At 49.6% G+C, this 18,990-nt stretch overlaps 1 protein-coding gene across 1 annotated transcript; it reads left to right on the top strand.

The window, feature by feature from the left end:
• Positions 1 to 766: 766 nt before the first annotated feature.
• Positions 767 to 7,078, top strand: RPL31 (ribosomal protein L31). Its single transcript, XM_044284138.1, has 5 exons — positions 767 to 802; positions 981 to 1,089; positions 5,424 to 5,549; positions 6,246 to 6,358; positions 7,004 to 7,078. Exons 2-5 carry the CDS (start codon positions 983 to 985, stop codon positions 7,033 to 7,035), a joined length of 378 nt encoding a protein of 125 aa, XP_044140073.1. The 5' UTR covers positions 767 to 802; positions 981 to 982; the 3' UTR covers positions 7,036 to 7,078.
• The last annotated feature ends 11,912 nt before the right edge of the window (positions 7,079 to 18,990 follow it).

Below are 18,990 nucleotides of genomic sequence, written 5' to 3' on the forward strand. Positions count from 1 at the left end.
CAGCAGCCCCCCCCGGTATATAATCTCACACAGCAGCCCCCCCCGGTATATAATCTCACACAGCAGCCCCCCCGGTATATAATCTCACACAGCAGCCCCCCCGGTATATAATCTCACACAGCAGCCCCCCCGGTATATAATCTCACACAGCAGCCCCCCCGGTATATAATCTCACACAGCAGCCCCCCCAGTATATAATCTCACACAAACCCCCCCCCCCAGTATATAATCCCACACAGCAGCCCCCCCAGTATATAATCCCACACAGACTCCCCCTCCCCCTCTCTCAGCGGAGCCGCCATCCCTGAACCTTCCTACTCTACAAACTGCGGACGGACCGGTGTCTGTGACAGCAGAGCGCACCGGCCGCCGACCCACGTGACCTAGGGATGCCACGTGATATTGTGACGTCAGGAGGTCCTTACAGAGTATAGTATTCAGCCTTTACCTCAGGCAGACGTCTCCCTGTAGAGCGGAAGGACCTTTCATTACCTCATGGCCATGTGACCAGTAATATCGATATGTTACTGGTCACACGGTGATGACGTCATCAAAGGTCCTTTCGCCTAAGAGATCAGCAGCTCGCCTTCCTTCCTTCTTTCCTTGCAGAATCAGTACATGATCCAGTGAATGGCAGTGAGGGGACGCGCTGCCTCTGACTTGTGACCGCCGCCTGCAGCGCCCGCGCCCCTGTGTAGCTGACAGCCCGACTACCGGAAACCGACCTCTAAACCCCGCCCCCCCTTTAGTCATTTCTCCCACAATCCCTTTCTCCTTCCTTTCCGACATTGTCCCTAGACGAGTGAGTATGGGCCCGGGGGTCTCCTCACTGCTATCTGCCGCCATCCGCGCCCCCTGAGCGGCCCCCAGCCTCGGCGCCCCGGCAGTCTGTCCGGGGGGTGTCCCCTGATGTGCCGGGGCCCCAGGGCGCGAGATGGCCCCATAACCGCGGCCCTAACCCGCTCTGCTTGTGTCCACAGGGATGGCTCCTGCAAAGAAGGGCGGCGAGAAGAAGAAGGGGCGCTCCGCCATCAACGAGGTGGTGACCAGGGAGTACACCATCAACATCCACAAGCGGATCCACGGCATGTGAGTGATGTAGCAGAGCTGCCCGGGCTGGGGACTGATGTAGCAGAGCTGCCCGGGCTGGAGAGTGATGTAGCAGAGCTGCCCGGGCTGGAGAGTGATGTAGCAGAGCTGCCCGGGTTATAGAGTGATGTAGCAGAGCTGCCCGGGCTGGAGAGTGATGGAGCAGAGCTGCCCGGGTTATAGAGTGGTGTAGCAGAGCTGCCCGGGTTATAGAGTGATGTAGCAGAGCTGCCCGGGCTGGGGACTGATGGAGCAGAGCTGCCCGGGTTATAGAGTGGTGTAGCAGAGCTGCCCGGGTTATAGAGTGATGTAGCAGAGCTGCCCGGGCTGGGGAGTGATGTAGCAGAGCTGCCCGGGCTGGGGAGTGATGTAGCAGAGCTGCCCGGGCTGGGGAGCGATGTAGCAGAGCTGCCCGGGCTGGGGAGCGATGTAGCAGAGCTGCCCGGGCTGGGGAGTGATGTAGCAGAGCTGCCCGGGCTGGGGAGCGATGTAGCAGAGCTGCCCGGGCTGGGGAGCGATGTAGCAGAGCTGCCCGGGCTGGGGAGCGATGTAGCAGAGCTGCCCGGGCTGGGGAGCGATGTAGCAGAGCTGCCCGGGCTGGGGAGCGATGTAGCAGAGCTGCCCGGGCTGGGGAGCGATGTAGCAGAGCTGCCCGGGCTGGGGAGAAAAGCTGAGACTTTGGGATGGCAGGTTGGCATCAGGGGTTCTCCCTGTAGATGTGGGGTCTCTCCCTGTAGAGGGGGGGGGGGGGTCTCTGCGTGTAGAGGCCGGATGTTCGGACGCCCATTATATATCTAGGACCAGAGTACAGTAACTTGTAAGGGAGCATTGTCTATACCAGGGATCAGCAGCCTTCTGCTCTATGGCTCTGGTAACACTACAACTCCCAGCATACACACTTGCTTGGCTGTTCTTGGAACTCCCATGGAAGTGAATGAATCATGCTGGGAGTTGTAGTTTCACAACAGCTGGAGTGCCAGATGTTGCCTGGCCTATACAGTAGAGGGCGCTTTTCAGGAGCCGACAATCCGCCAGATAATCGCTAACGGGCATTCATAGGAACCACGTTGGCGATTATCTGGTGAAATGCTTGTTTGTGTAGGCAACAAATCAGTGAGGACGAGCGATGGCATAGCGATCACTCCTTCCCTTACTGCGGAGGAGATTGCTGCATGTAAACGTAGCGTTCTCCGTTACTGATGAGCAGGTGCTCGCCGGGAACAGAATACTATAAAGGGGCCCTAACGAGGACCTTTCATGGGTTTGTATTAATTGAAATAAATACCTGTACCTGTGGGGTATCCCCTCGCTGATGCTGCCACCCTGCCTGTTTTTTTAAAATAGCGCTCCTGTGCCCCCTGCAGATTTCGCGCTCAGTATGCTAAGAGTACTTTCACACTTGGGGCAGAGGATTTATGCAAACCGGACGCAAACTGATGGTATTTGTCAGACGGATCCGTCTGACAAATGCATTGAAATACCAGATCCATTTCTCCGATGTCATCCGGAAAAAACGGATCCGGTATTAATTTATTATTTATTTTTTTAAAGGTCTGCTCATGCGCAGACTGAAAAGCCGGATCTGTTTTGCCAAAACACTTAATGCCGTTTCCGGCATTAATGAATTTCAATGGAAATATCTGGCATTCCGGCAAGTGTTCAGTATTTTTGGCCGGAGAGTGAACTGCAGCACGCTGCGGTATTTTCTCCGTCCAAAAAACGTAAGAGGGACTGAACTGATGCGTCCTGAACAGATCGCTCTCCAGTCAGAATGCATTAGGATAAAACTGATCAGTTCTTTTCCGGTATTGAGCCCCTAGGACGGAACTCGATGCCGGAAAAGAAAAAACGCAAGTGTGAAAGTGCCCTAATACTGAGCATCGGTACAGGGAGGGGGAGATCCCAGGGTTTCTCAGTGGGTGTCTCCTTCTCCCTGGCTGTGATTGGATCGCGGCACAGCCAGGGAGGAGACGCCCATTGGGAAACCCTGGTATCTCCTCCTCCCTGTACCGATGCTCAGTATTTACATACTCAGCGTGAAATCTGCGGGGGGCGCAGGAGCGATATTAAAAAAAAAAAAAAACAGGCAGGGTGGCAGCATCCGCGAGGGATACCCCACAGGTGCAGGTATTTACCTCACATAATACAAACCCATGAAAGGTCCATACACGTCAGTGTGATTGAGCCGACACCATCCTAGATCTCAACTCATTGACCGAATCCTGATCTCATGGGAATTGAAACTTGAACATTTTGAGCCTCATCAATGCTGTTTGATGAACGAGTAGCTCTCTGGGTGGTGAGTGTTCATCGAAGGTGTGTCGGACCATCCATGAAAGACGCCTGTGCTGTTGTACGTGGCCTGTGCTGTAAGGTCTGACATCAGGACGTGCGGCCATGTTAGTTCTTACTGGAGAAGCGAATGGTGAAATGTTGTAATGTGGTTACTGATACAATGGTAGCGGTGCCAGAAGCAGGGGTAGACTACAGGTGTATGTGCGCCATGTTGGTCAGTGTCCCTCCCATGCTTCACCCATTTATTTTTTGCAAAAGTTGTAAGACTGGTGGAAAGGGGGGAATGTAACAAACTGTCACAAACTGGGACTTGCACCAAAATGTGTCTCTTTCCTACTTCAGACAAATGGTATAGAAGCTTAATACGTCTCCCCTGTATTTTCCATCCATTTCTATTAATTAAAAAGTAACAACACAAATATGGCTGAACGTCCTGTGCGGCCACATAGTAGTGATAGAGAACAGGGTAATGGTCTGTTATCGGTTAGTGTGTATCCCGGGAAAGCTCCTGGCACACGTGCTGGATGTGTCCGTAGGGATTGCAGCCGGTTACTTGTAGCCTCGGTCTCAACGGTATTGTCAGTGCCGGATAATAAACGCACACCCTCTTTTTACAGCGAGACCCGTGCGTGACTTATGCTTCTGTATGGCACCTGTTTAATGTACCAGTCTTGGCATATACGATGTGAACAAAGCCTTACTGGTGTATGATCAGTTGTACATTTTGGCTGCAGATCCTCTTTTGTGCTGGTATATTGGTGGCGTCCATATAGAAGTCAGTATAATTGGGGGTGCGGTCTGTGTGTGTGCCCCCCCTAGCTGGGGGTGCGGTCTGTGTGTGCGCCCCCCTAGCTGGCGGGGCGGTCTGTGTATGTGTGCCCCCCCTAGCTGGCGGGGCGGTCTGTGTATGTGTGCCCCCCCTAGCTGGCGGGGCGGTCTGTGTATGTGTGCCCCCCCTAGCTGGCGGGGCGGTCTGTGTATGTGTGCCCCCCCTAGCTGGCGGGGCGGTCTGTGTATGTGTGCCCCCCCTAGCTGGCGGGGCGGTCTGTGTATGTGTGCCCCCCCTAGCTGGCGGGGCGGTCTGTGTATGTGTGCCCCCCCTAGCTGGCGGGGCGGTCTGTGTATGTGTGCCCCCCTAGCTGGCGGGGCGGTCTGTGTGTGCGCCCCCCCTAGCTGGCGGGGCGGTCTGTGTGTGCCCCCCCTAGCTGGCGGGGCGGTCTGTGTGTGCCCCCCCTAGCTGGCGGGGCGGTCTGTGTATGTGTGCCCCCCTAGCTGGCGGGGCGGTCTGTGTGTGCGCCCCCCTAGCTGGCGGGGCGGTCTGTGTGTGTGCCCCCCCTAGCTGGCGGGGCGGTCTGTGTGTGCCCCCCCGAGCTGGCGGGGCGGTCTGTGTGTGCCCCCCCTAGCTGGCGGGGCGGTCTGTGTGTGCCCCCCCTAGCTGGCGGGGCGGTCTGTGTGTGCCCCCCCTAGCTGGCGGGGCGGTCTGTGTGCGCCCCCCCTAGCTGGCGGGGCGGTCTGTGTGCGCCCCCCCTAGCTGGCGGGGCGGTCTGTGTGCGCCCCCCCTAGCTGGCGGGGCGGTCTGTGTGCGCCCCCCCTAGCTGGCGGGGCGGTCTGTGTGCGCCCCCCCTAGCTGGCGGGGCGGTCTGTGTGCGCCCCCCCTAGCTGGCGGGGCGGTCTGTGTGCGCCCCCCCTAGCTGGCGGGGCGGTCTGTGTGCGCCCCCCCTAGCTGGCGGGGCGGTCTGTGTGCGCCCCCCCTAGCTGGCGGGGCGGTCTGTGTGCGCCCCCCCTAGCTGGCGGGGCGGTCTGTGTGCGCCCCCCCTAGCTGGCGGGGCGGTCTGTGTGCGCCCCCCTAGCTGGCGGGGCGGTCTGTGTGCGCCCCCCTAGCTGGCGGGGCGGTCTGTGTGCGCCCCCCTAGCTGGCGGGGCACTTTTCCATCCATCCTAGTAAATACCATTTGAACTTCCATTTCTTTATCGTCTCTATCAAGCACATTGATTTGGGCGCCGTTCTCCATGACTCATGCAGTTCCTTTTTCTTTTTAGTGGCTTCAAAAAGCGCGCTCCCCGTGCTCTTAAGGAAATCCGTAAATTTGCAATAAAAGAAATGCGTACTCCTGACGTACGTATCGACACAAGACTGAACAAAGCCGTGTGGGCCAAAGGCGTAAGGTGAGGCTTTATGTGAAGCACAGTATGGCTCCTACAACAGTACATGGCAGCCTTATGTCAGTGTCATCTAATACATTCCAGAACTGTAAGGGTTACATGGCATCATAAATCAATATAATGCTATGGGACCCCGTCAGTGCTGAGCGTGCACCGCTAAAGATCCAGGCCGTGCTCATACTGCAAGGTGAGACGACCCCTTTAAGGAGTTAAAGGTGGGTTTCAAGAAGACCGCCTCGGTCCAGATACCCCATTGGGGTATCAGCTAAACGTGTCCCTATATCTCCATAAATAATACTGCACTGGGTGCCATATGCAACATGCATGTCCCTATATATGGTTCAACTGTTCAGACCCTTTAACTAGTTTTTACTGTCCAGTTGTGGATATATAGAGAGATGCACATGCACATATATACACACACACACGCGTTTGCATACAGTTGTCTGGAAGACACCATCAGTCTGTGCGTCACTGTCCGTAGTCCCCCTCCCGTTCTCCGGTACTGTACGTCCTGTGCTGCGCGGACTGTATTGATATCAACTTGTGACAACCTGTACATTTTTACAGTTTTTAAAAATGTCATTGTGCTTTTTGCCCTGAAGAAGCTCTTGGTTTTCCCAAGTTTCAGTGGTTATCCTGGAAAAAGAAATGTAGAATTATTCATTATACATTTTTGCTTTTTTATTTTTTTTATAGGAATGTACCTTACCGTATTCGCGTGCGTTTGTCCAGGAAGCGTAACGAGGATGAAGATTCTCCCAACAAACTGTACACACTGGTCACATATGTGCCAGTCACAACATACAAAGGTACTAAACCATTGGAAGCTGTCTGACACCGTATTCGCTCTCTCGTTGCACCCACGCAGCATGTTTTAGCACCTGGCAGATTTAATCTGTAGACCAGGAGCATAATACAGTCTTGTATCTGCTGGCAGCATGCTATAGAGCAGGAGGAGCTGAGCCGGTAAGGTCCTATCGGTGACTGACAGACATCTGTGTGCACAGCCATAGGGGGAGGCATTTTTGCCCTGCTGCATGCGTTTGCCTTACATAGATGAAATGGTTTATTTGTAGGTTTATCTTGGACAGTAGTGAGTAGGATACGGTAACACTAGCCGAATACAAGTAAAGACCCTCTACTACAGGGTCATTCATGATGTAACTTTTTGTTATGCTCTAGAGGAGAAGGTAGCAAGTACTTTTTGAAAGTCTTAGAAATCGCAGCATCCATGGAGTTGTTACACAGGGGATTGTGCAGAGATTTGTATGGTGGTCTAGATGTGGCCTCACCAGATGACAAAGCAAGTCCACGTCTGTCCAGTGTCCACGTGGAGGTCGGCGTGTGCCGTACAAGAATCGTGGATTAGGTTTATCTAGTAGTTTGCATCGTAACCTACAATTGTTTATAGCCTTATTGCCCCTGTGGATAATCCCTCGTCTATTTGTTTCCAGGTCTCCAGACGGTCAACGTGGATGAAAACTAAGCCGTCTCTTCATTGTTGAAATAAAAAAACAACTAAAACCGTCCGTCAGCAGCTTGTGTCTTCTTGTTCTGCTACTTGATGTGTACTTCATGGCGTTTCCCCTAAAGGGGTTGTCAAAGTTATTTTTATTGATGACCTCTCCTCGGGATCAGTGGGCGTCCGGCAGCGGTCTGCAGAGGCGCAGTGCCTGTTCACTGTCGCATCCACAGCGGGGGGCAGCTGTAATTCATCTCAGTGGGACAACATATGGGGTGTTGCTGTGTTCAGGAGGAAATGGGTGACAAATTCAGGGGGGCTTTTTCTGGTGTTACCCCTTGTGAAAATGAAAAATCTGGGGCTAAAACTTTCTTTTTTTGGGAAAAAATTTAATTTTTATTTATTTTCACAGCCAATCTATTTCTAAATTGTATGAAACGCCTGTGGGGTCAAAGTGCTCAGTATAAATTCCTTGAGTGGTGTAGTTTCCAAAATGGTATTTTCAATATTCAGAGCAAGGAGGAGAAGCCAGTGTCTCTCCTCCCTGGCAGCAGCGCTGTCCAATCACAGGGCAGAGCACAGAGCCAGGGAGTAAAAAAGACCTCCCTGGCTCTGCCCTGTGATCGGACAGCGCTGCTGCCAGGGAGGAGAGACACTGGCTCCTCCTTGCTCTGAATGTTGAAAATACCAGGGGCCACAGCGGGTGAACGGAGCGGCGCCCAGGAATAATAGTAAGTGCACTCAGATCCCTGGGCGCCGCTCTATGCTGCCTGCTACTTAGGTCATATTCTTTGGACCCATGAAAGGTCCTCTTTAACTCCTTTTATACAATTGTCTGCAGCGGTATCACAGACCCAGCACCCGTCCTCAATAACGGGGCATGCGATCCGTAGCAATTAACCTCTCAGATGTGGCACTGAGGGGTTAATGGCCGCGTATCGCATGCCCTGTTATTGAGGCTGGGTCTGTGATACCGCTGCCTATACTTATGTTTTACATTTATTGGTGGTGCAGTGGCGACAGCTCCTCCCTGCTATCTTCCCATTGGTGGCAGTGGCGGCCGCGTCACAGTGGGGAGGGAGGGACTCCTTCCTACTCCACTGTGCTACTGAAGAGAGCGTAGGCTGCGCAGGAGCGCGGCGGTACAGTCGCAAATGGCGACAAGACTACAAAGTCTTGTCGCCATCTGCAAATTTTAAGGTGCATTGGCGACCATTTTGGTCGCCATCTGGAGCCCTGCCTTTTAAAGTTGGTTTTGAAATTTCTTACATTCCTAAAAACATTCTAAATCAAATGACATTTCCAAAATAATGCATAAAAACCCCCCATAAAATAGACATGGTGAATGTGAACTTAAAAGCTAAATTCAAATTAAGAAAATGCCAAATTTTCATAAAATTTTTGATTTTTATTTTAATAAAGGTAAATCATTGACCCCAATTTACCACTAACATGAAGTATAATGTGTTGGAAGGAAATCTCAGAATCCATTGGATAAGTAAAGCGTTCCGAAGTTATTACCACTTGACGTAACGCATGTCCGATGTTGGGACGGAGAAATTACTGTGCCAGGAAGTAGTTAATGTTGGACAGTTAGGGGTTTGATAATTTGGGGTAGCGGCCCTCAGACAACTACTCGTATCTGCTTCATTAACACAATTTCTGATGCTTTTGTTAGGATTACAGAAAGGATATACCGCGGCGCTCTCATGTCTATCTCGCCAACATTTAATCACAGCGACGTTCCGACCGGTGTGGTCTTTTTCCAGCCGTGTACATAGTGAATGAGGTACAACGTTTATACCCTCCATTACTAATGAGCCCCTCCCCCAACATCACTAAATATCATCACAGCTCGTGCTGTAAACGCTCCTACTGATGAAATCTTGTATGTGACTATCCTACACAATCGCCTCATGTTTGTGCTTACATTAATATGGAAAGCTGGTGGGCATAGCTTTCATAGCTGTGGTTTCCGATCTCCCCTGCGCTCCGCAGTGAGCGCGCTTCCTTCAGCGTGCCTTCAGATCCAGGCGCATGTGTATACATAACACCGCGTCGTTATAGAAACAATGTGCCTGCGCAGTTGGTCGTTCAGTAGCGATTAGCATTCAGGGAATTGCCCACACCATTTCTGCACATGCGCTGTCTTAGGCCCCCTGCACACGGCTGTGTTTCACAGCCGTGTGCGGGCCGCGGATCCCTCCTGAGAGCAGGAGCGCACGGCGTCACTGGTTGCTATGACGCTGTGCGCTCCCTGCTGCCGCTGCAATACAGTAATACACTGGTATGATCTATACCAGTGTATTACTGTACTGTGCCGGCAGCAGGGAGCGCACGGCGTCATAGCAACCAGTGACGCCGTGCGCTCCTGCTCTCAGGAGGGATCCAGGCCGCGGTTCCACGGCCCGCACACGGCTGTGAAACACGGCCGTGTGCAGGGGGCCTTATGCTGACACTGCAGTAATTCTATGAATCCATTCCTGTTTATACTAAAAACCCATTTCTACAATGGTACTGGGCTCGTATACATACATATAATGGCCCCCTCTATAGTGTATAGACGCCCCTGTGTAGTACATATAATGGATTCCTTCTTTAGTATAGATAATGCCTTCCCTCTGTAGTGTATATATATATATTGCCCCCCCCTGTACTATATACAGTCAGGCCCATAAATATTGGGACATCGACACAATTCTAACATTTTGGGCTCTATACACCACCACAATGGATTTGAAATGAAACAAACAAGTTGTGCTTTACCCGCAGACTGTCGGCCTCACCCGCAGACTGTCGGCCTCACCCGCAGACTGTCGGCCTCACCCGCAGACTGTCGGCCTCACCCGCAGACTGTCGGCTGTAATCTGAGGGGATTTACATCCAGATCAGGTGAACGGTGCAGGAATTACAGCAGTTTGCATCTGTGCCTCCCACTTGTTAAGGGACCAGAAGTAATGGGACAGAATAATAATCATAAATCAAACTCTCACTGTTTAATACTTGGTTACAAACCCTTTGCAGTCAGTTACAGCCTGAAGTCTGCAACGCATAGACATCCCCAGACGCTGGTCTCATCCCTGGTGACGCTCTGCCCGGCCTCTACTGCAACTGTCTTCAGTTCCTGCTTGTTCTTGGGGCATTTTCCCTTCAGTTTTGTCTTCAGCAAGTGAAATGCTCAATCGGATTCAGGTCCGGGGATTGACTCGGCCATTGCAGAACATTCCACTTCTTTCCCTTAAACTCTTTGGTTGCTTTTGCAGTATGCTTTGGGTCATTGTCCATCTGCTCTGTGAAGCGCCGTCCAATGAGTTCTGAAGCATTGGGCTGAATATGAGCAGATAATATTCTCCGAAACACTTCAGAATTCATCCTGCTGCTTTTGTCAGCAGTCACATCATCAATAAATACAAGAGAAGCAGTTCCATTGGCCGCCATACATGCCCACGCCATGACACTACCACCACCATGCTTCACTGATGAGGTGGTAGCTTAGGATCATGAGCAGTTCCTCTCCTTCTCCATACTCTTCTCTTCCCATCACTCTGGTACAAGTTGATCTTGGTCTCATCCGTCCATAGGATGTTCCAGAACTGTGAAGGCTTTTCTAGATGTCGTTTGGCAAACTCTAATCTGACCTTCCTGTTTTTGAGGCTCACCAATGGTTTCCATCTTGTGGTGAACCCTCTGTATTCACTCTGGTGAAGTCTTCTCCTGATTGTTGACTTTGACACACATACACCTACCTCCTGGAGAGTGTTCCTGATCTGGCCAACTGTTGTGAAGGGGGTTTTCTTCACCAGGGAAAGAATTCTTCGCTCATCCACCACAGTTGTTTTCCGTGGTCTTCCAGGTCTTTTGGTGTTGCTGAGCTCACCGGTGCGTTCCTTCTCTTTAAGAATGTTCCAAACAGTTGTTTTGGCCGCGCCTGATGTTTTTGCTATCTCTCTGATGGGTTTGTGGTGTTTTTCAGCCTAATGATGGCTTCACTGATAGTGACCGCTCTTTGCATCTCATCTTGAGAGTTGACAGCAACAGATTCCAAATGCAGATATCAGACTGGAAATGACCTCTGGACCTTCTATCTGCTCATTGTAATTGGGATAATGAGGGAATAACACACACCGGCCATGGGACAGCCGAGAAGCCAATTGTCCCATTACTTCTGGTCCCTTAACAAGTGGGAGGCACAGATGCAACTGCTGTAATTCCTGCACCGTTCACCTGATCTGGATGTAAATCCCCTCAGATTACAGCGGACAGTCTGCGGGTAAAGCTGACAGTCTGCAGGTACAGCTGACAGTCTGCGGGTAAAGCTGACAGTCTGCGGGTAAAGCTGACAGTCTGCGGGTAAAGCTGACAGTCTGCAGGTAAAGCACATCTTGTCTGTTTCATTTCAAACCCATTGTGGTGGTGGATAGAGCCAAAAATGTCAGAAATGTGTCAATGTCCCAATATTTATGGACCTGACTGTATATTGGCCCCTTCTGTAGTATATATAATGCCCTTCCTCTAGTGTGTGTGTGTGTGTGTGTGTGTGTGTGTGTGTGTGTGTGTGTGTGTGTGTATATATATATATATATATATATATATATATCTATCTCTTGCCCCCCCCCCCCGTACTATATATATTGGCCCCTTCTGTATATGTGTGTGTATATGTATATATAATAACCACTCCTTGTACAATGCCAGGTCTCGCGCAGTGACGTGATCATGAATGCCTGCATTGGAGGTTGTGGTGATGTCATCAGTACTACTGCCTCACCAGCTTCAGACCTAATAGCCTGAGGGTGAATGACAGGGGCTCGGGGGGTTTATTTTCTTCTTCAGCTCAGGCGGGGTGCCCTTTCCTGATCCCCTTATCACAGCTCAGAAGACTTTTGAGTTTGTGCAGCCACTTCAGTCCAAATTACTATACAGATTAACCACCAGGGGGAGCCAAAATGACTGCTGAATTATATTATGTAACATTTTGTTTTGTCACAAACTCTAAGTCCTGGAGACAACTCAGTCCACGAGGGGCAAAGCATAGCCCTCAACTCCTCAGCTATCTAGGGCTAGCCCCATCCCCTCGGGGGATTAAAGCTCTTATTTCTATACAAAATAAGTCTTTTTTTTTTCCTTAGAAATCTAGAGGGCAATTGAAAATAAATAAAAAAATCTAATAAATAAAGAGTATTCAGTACAAAGCCGTACAAAAGATTAAGTGAGAAGCAGAAGACTCTCTATAGACTGACGGATTGCCCCATAAGGAAGCCTTCACACGCGGCAGATTTTGTTGCAGAAATCCGTGTGCTTGCCGCCCGATGCAAAAAATGGAACTGATTTTCAGTTACTGAATTTTCTGCCACAAAATCTGCTGCATGTGAAGGCGCCCTAACACAACAATCCATATGGTCAGTAGGTCATGTAGCCCCTTCAGGTTGTGTAGTGACTTGGTGGAAGCTAGGGGTCTGGGTTTGGTCTTCAGTTTTGTCAACATTCATTGTCAATGGGGACAAAACTGAACTGACGCAAGAATTTTTGCAGAGCCATGACGGATCCGCAAAAAAACGCTAATGTGAAAGTAGCCACATTTATGAGGGTCCAGCTTTTTAAGTACAAATAGTATAGATGTAGTTTTTGGAAAGGAATCTGTGCAGCATAACGATTAGTCAGGTGAAATTTCAGGATGAACCTAAAACGCCCCGTAACCTTTACAGGTGTTTGATCCATGAATCGCCCAATACATTACCTGGTTCAATTAGAATTGGTATTAAACAGTCCTCCTCATCATGCTGTTCACATTGTGACATCATGAGACCAAGACGACCCCTAACAATTGATGAACAGGACCTCGCCATTGTGAGGCTTCAAGCAGGATGTTCTCAGATGGAAGTTGCCCCTGAGCTTAGAGCGTCACAGGGTGTCATCAGAAGATAGAGAGACTGGAAGAGTCACAGAAAGGCAGAGATGTGGACGTCCTTTGGCCACATCCCACACTGATGATCACTTCACTGTGTACAATGCCGTGCAGAACCAGATGATGAATGCCACACAAATCCAGGAACATTTGAGGGAGGTGAGAGGCACCAAAGTGTCACGTCAGACCATTAGAAATAGTTTACATCAGCGTGGTCTGCGTGCTAGACGACCTGCAAAGGTACCTGGCCGCACCACCAGGCACAGGCATCATCGTCTTGCATGGGCCAGGGAGCATCTACACTGACGAAGGATCGGTGGGCCTCAGTGATGTTCACTGATGAAAGTTGATTAATGCTGAGGAGAATTGATTGCTGCCAATGATGTTGGAGACGTCAAGGAGAGCGCTCTGCATCAGCCACTGTGGTCACCAGACGAGCCTGTGGTGGTGTCACAGTGTGGGCCGGTGTGTCTAGTCCATACAGAACTGCCCTACACTTTATGAATGGTCCAGTGACAGCCCAGACTAATTGAAGAACATAATTATTCCAGTCATTGTGTGTCTGCAGGAACAACACAGGCCTAATTTCATCTTCATGGAGGACAATGCACCAGCTCATCAAGGTCGCATCATTAAAGAACGGCTAATGGAGACTGGAGGACCTCACATGGAGTGTCCTGCACTTTCTCCAGACCTGAATCCCATTGAAAACCTATGGGATAAGCTGAGTCGCCATGTAGAGGCTCGTAACTCTGTACCCCAGAACCTCAATGACCTGAGGGTCGCCCTTCAAGAAGAGTGGGATGCCATGCCTCAGCAGACAATAAGTCGACTTGTGAACAGGAGGAGACGTCGTTGTCAGGCTGGAATTGATGCTCAAGGTCACAGGACAAGTTCCTGAGACAGTAATGGAATCCCATTGATGGACAGTAATGGTTGCCCAGTTATGGACAGTAATGGTCACCCAGTGATGGACAATTATTGGTGTACAATTAATGAAGGTTAGTAACTTATGGTTGGTAATGAACACCTGACAAAAATTACTGACAGTTACTGACGGACAGTTGTTAAGTGATTTTTTAGATTTTGTGTGTGGGGGGAGACCCAGCCTTCCCCGATCAGGATACTGAGTGACTTGATTGGGCCGATGGAAGCTTTTTCTCTATCTCAGAGATCTCGTGATCTGAGATTGCTCGTTACGCCAGCTGTGAGAACAGAGCTTTAGCGCTTTCTTTTAGAGTAATGTTGTGGGCTGACGCACCGCCGTAAAACAACAGCGCCCAATCCAAGGCCAAGTGACCTCGGTAAAAAGGCATATGGGTGGTCACTAAGGGGTTAGCAAACGTTCATGGACGGTATCAGACGTACGATAAACCGGTTTCTGAAGTCATTAGAAAGTCAGTCTATAATTTGTGCTGCGGAGGCAGGAGGACAAGATTCTGATTCATACCTGTCATTGCCTCCAGGAATGAGAGAGACTGAAAGAATTGTGGTGACCCCGGGGAAGAGCGGGGGAGGCTGAGTGTTACACCTACATTACTAGTATTACTGCTCAGACATGTATGGATAACACCGCCATACACTAATCAGATAAAACCGCTATACAGTGACTGGATGAGACTGCCATACAGTGATTAGATAACACCGCTATACAGTGACTGGATGACACCGCCATACAGTGATCAGATAACACCGCTATACAGTGACTGAATGACACCGCCATACAGTGATCAGATAACACCGCTATACAGTGACTGGATGACACCGCCATACAGTGATTAGATAACACCGCTATACAGTGACTGGATGACACCGCCATACAGTGATCAGATAACACCGCTATACAGTGACTGAATGACACCGCCATACAGTGATCAGATAACACCGCTATACAGTGACTGAATGACACCGACATACAGTGATTGGATAACACCGCCGTACAGTGACTGGATAACACCGCTGTACAGTGATCGGATAACACCGCCGTACAGTGACTGGATAACACCGCCGTACAGTGACTGGATAACACCGCCGTACAGTGACTGGATAACACCGCCGTACAGTGACTGGATAACACCGCCGTACAGTGACTGGATAACACCGCCGTACAGTGATCGGATAACACCGCCATACAGTGACCGGATAATACCGCCATACAGTGACTGGATAACACCGCCGTACAGTGATCGGATAACACTGCCATACAGTGACTGGATAACACCGCCGTACAGTGACTGGATAACACCGCCGTACAGTGACTGGATAACACCGCCATACAGTGACCGGATAATACTGCCATACAGTGACCGGATAATACCGCCATACAGTGATTGGATAACATCGCCATACAGTACAGCCACAGGTCCCTAAAATTATCAGCTCATACACCAGTTATGGCCAGAGGCTGCCATGTTCCTGAGTAGAGATGAGTGAAGTTCTCAAAAATTCGATTCAGCTGCTTCGCCAAATTTTACTAAGAAATTCGCCTTGTGATTAATTACTTTGTTACGAAGCGCATTTTTTTGTGAGTAGCGGGCACAATGATGGGGAGCGGCGATGTACCGCCCCCCATCATTGAACCTCTCAGATGCCATGTTCAACACTGATCCCTGCATCTGAAATGACCATTGAAGGCGTGTCAGGGGTTAATCTGTTAACATTTAAGTTTTATTTTTTTTTAATACTCACCTTATCCATTTACTCGCAAAGAGTCTGCCGCGGCCATCTTGTTTGAAGATCCAACGCGAAATCAAACATGGTGCGTGATGATGTCATCACGATGGATGGCAAGGTGATGTTATACGTCACGCGCACGAGATTTCACGCGGGATCTTCAATCAAGATGGCCTCAGTGGACTCTTCGTGTGCAAATGGATGAGGTGAGTATGATTTTTTTTTTTACCACCAAATTGGTTCGTTACCATGAAGCATGAGGAAATTCGGCTCGAAGTCCACTTCAGATACTTCAATTCGCTCAACACTCTTCCTGAGCTTTCACACAAGCCGAGGGCGATCTGTAGGAGTCTCCGGGAAACACCGTAGCTGATAGAGGACGGTATGTATCACTGTACACGACCTCAGGGGAGATTTTATTCCGATTCCTGTATGAAGTATTTCTGTGTAATGCTGAGATCATATTTCTTCCTTTTTCTTTTGTCCTTTGTATTTGATCCTTTTGTGCAGATATTATATATGTCTCGTATCATTTAGGTTTTCATTGCTCTATGTTTATGTGTCTTCCATGAGAGACTATCCTCTGAGGAAGCGTCCGCTCTGAGGCGTTCAGTGGTTCCTTACAGCTCCGGATACATGACTTGTACCTGATCAGGTCCCATTATTTACAGTAAAATATGATTGATGAAATCACAGTGAAATTGAAGAGAATTCCTGGATAATACACAGAAAGTGTCCAGGAATGACGAGCATGACAATGAGAGGAAGGTGAAGACTTCTCATCAAATTCCTGTCCATGGAGGCTGCAGCGAGCAGTGAACAGGATCAGATACCTCAGGACTCCTCAGAGGTCACGTGGAGTCCATGACGGGTCAGATGAGGGAGTGGAGTCCATGACTGGTCAGATGAGGGAGTGGAGTCCATGACGGGTCAGATGAGGGAGTGGAGTCCATGACGGGTCAGATGAGGGAGTGGAGTCCATGACGGGTCAGATGAGGGAGTGGAGTCCATGACGGGTCAGATGAGGGAGTGGAGTCCATGACGGGTCAGATGAGGGAGTGGAGTCCATGACGGGTCAGATGAGGGAGTGGAGTCCATGACGGGTCAGATGAGGGAGTGGAGTCCATGACGGGTCAGATGAGGGAGTGGAGTCCATGACGGGTCAGATGAGGGAGTGGAGTCCATGACGGGTCAGATGAGGGAGTGGAGTCCATGACGGGTCAGATGAGGGAGTGGAGTCCATGACGGGTCAGATGAGGGAGTGGAGTCCATGACGGGTCAGATGAGGGAGTGGAGTCCATGACGGGTCAGATGAGGGAGTGGAGTCCATGGCGGGTCAGATGAGGGAGTGGAGTCCATGGCGGGTCAGATGTGGGAGTGGAGTCCATGGCGGGTCAGATGAGGGAGTGGAGTCCATGACGGGTCAGATGAGGGAGTGGAGTCCATGACGGGTCAGATGAGGGAGTGGAGTCCATGACGGGTCAGATGAGGGAGTGGAGTCCATGACGGGTCAGATGAGGGAGTGGAGTCCATGACGGGTCAGATGAGGGAGCTCCAGCCTCTTTATTGTTTACTGGGCTCCGCAGCTCCCGGCCATTTATAAAAAGAAATGTAATTGTAAAATGTCCACAGAGATCTTCTATGAACTAAAGGAGGGCAAAAAGTTTAAAATAAAAAAATATATGAACTAAACAAAAAAAAGTCAAAAAAGCATACCACCACTAGCCGACCCAACAGCTTGTAGCCCGGCCCCCATCCACCATAAACTATATACACCCTGTAGCCAAGTGGCTGTAACTATAAAAACTTATTTTTCTTTAAATTTTTCTGGGCATTAAAAATAAAAAACCCAAAATACCGTACTTTAATAAAAATAACAGACAAATAAAGCCCCATTGAAAAGTACACAAAAATGAATGAAATGTTCAAATGGGAAGAAAAGTCACGGCTTTCGAAGCCACATGTTCTGAAAAAAAAAAAAAACTGAAATGTGTCTGATCAGGAAGAGTAAAGGGCGCCGTCTATAACAGGTTAAATGGATTTAAAATTCTTCACCGATGAATTTTATCCAATGTGAAATAATAGCAGCTGCCACTAGGGGGGGCTCCCTGTGCATAATACAGGTCTCATTGAACCCAAAGGAAGCTGAATGAATGTAGGGTGTTGGTCAAGTTCCCGATGATCCTACATTAGATAATGTTGAGAGCCTCAGATCATTATATACCTGCCCAGCGGCCACTAGGAGGGCTCGGACGGCCCACTGGATGCCGGCCCACCGGGACATTTTCCTGTAGGGTCTATGGCCAGTCCGCCACGTGGTCATCTCCAAATAATAAATGGATTTAGGTTCAGCTGCAGAGAAGACTTTGACATCAAGGCTAGAGCTACACTGATTTATAGTGTGACATCGCTCTCCGTAGTCAAGGTCAGAAACTGTGTATTGAGTAGCTTGAAAATTGGTGCAGCCAAGTATTGCTGTGAGAAGTGATAAAAATTTGACCCAAAAAATCCCCAGATAAATTTTTATTTTTTGTACAAGATGATATTAGGGGTGCAACGCAAGACTTCAGGTTTGGAAACTATTTAAAGGGAGACTCTTAACTGCAACTTCAAATTATCGTTAATAATATGATTTTATTCTATATAACAAGAAGTATGAAGATGTTTTGTCCCAGGCCTGCCTGCTAGATACAACTGTAATCTAATGCACCGAAAAAGCTGAAGGACCTGTGGTGACATCACAGGTCATGTGACCAGCAAAACAGGCAGTGATGGGAGAAGGACCTGTGAAGATGTCACCATCATGTGACCAGTGCAGGAGAGGAAGGGCAGTGAAGAGGAGAAGTCCTGGGGTAGAAGCTGTGGTGATGTCTGTACATGAAGAGAGGTGAAGGGAGAGGCAGAGCAATGCTGGGAGTTGTGGTTATTCAACTGGGACTGTATGTTAGGGCTGAAGGGAGGGGTGTTATTTACATGGAACTGCGTGTTGGAGGTGGTTGGGGAGGGGGTCATGTGATATACATGGGACTGTATTTTGATGGTGGCTGTAGGAGGGAGTAATGTTATTTACATGGGACTGTATGTTGAAGGCAGCTGGGGAAGGGAGTGATGTTATTTACATGGGACTGTATGTTGATGGCGGCGTTGGGAGGGAGTGATGTTACTTACATGGGACTGAATGTTGGAAGGGGCTGGGACAGGGTGAAGTTATTTACATGGGACTGTATGTTGAAGGCGGTTGTGGGAGGGAGTGATGTTAATTACATGGGGCTGTATGTTCATGGTGGCTGTGGGAGGGAATGATGTTATTTACATGGGACTGAATGTTGAGCGGGCGATGTTATCTACATGGGACTGAATGTTACAGGGGTCTGAGGGAAGCGTGATAATATTTACATGGG

Source organism: Bufo gargarizans, chromosome 3 (assembly GCF_014858855.1).
Source record: "Bufo gargarizans isolate SCDJY-AF-19 chromosome 3, ASM1485885v1, whole genome shotgun sequence".
Lineage (NCBI taxonomy): Eukaryota > Metazoa > Chordata > Amphibia > Anura > Bufonidae > Bufo > Bufo gargarizans.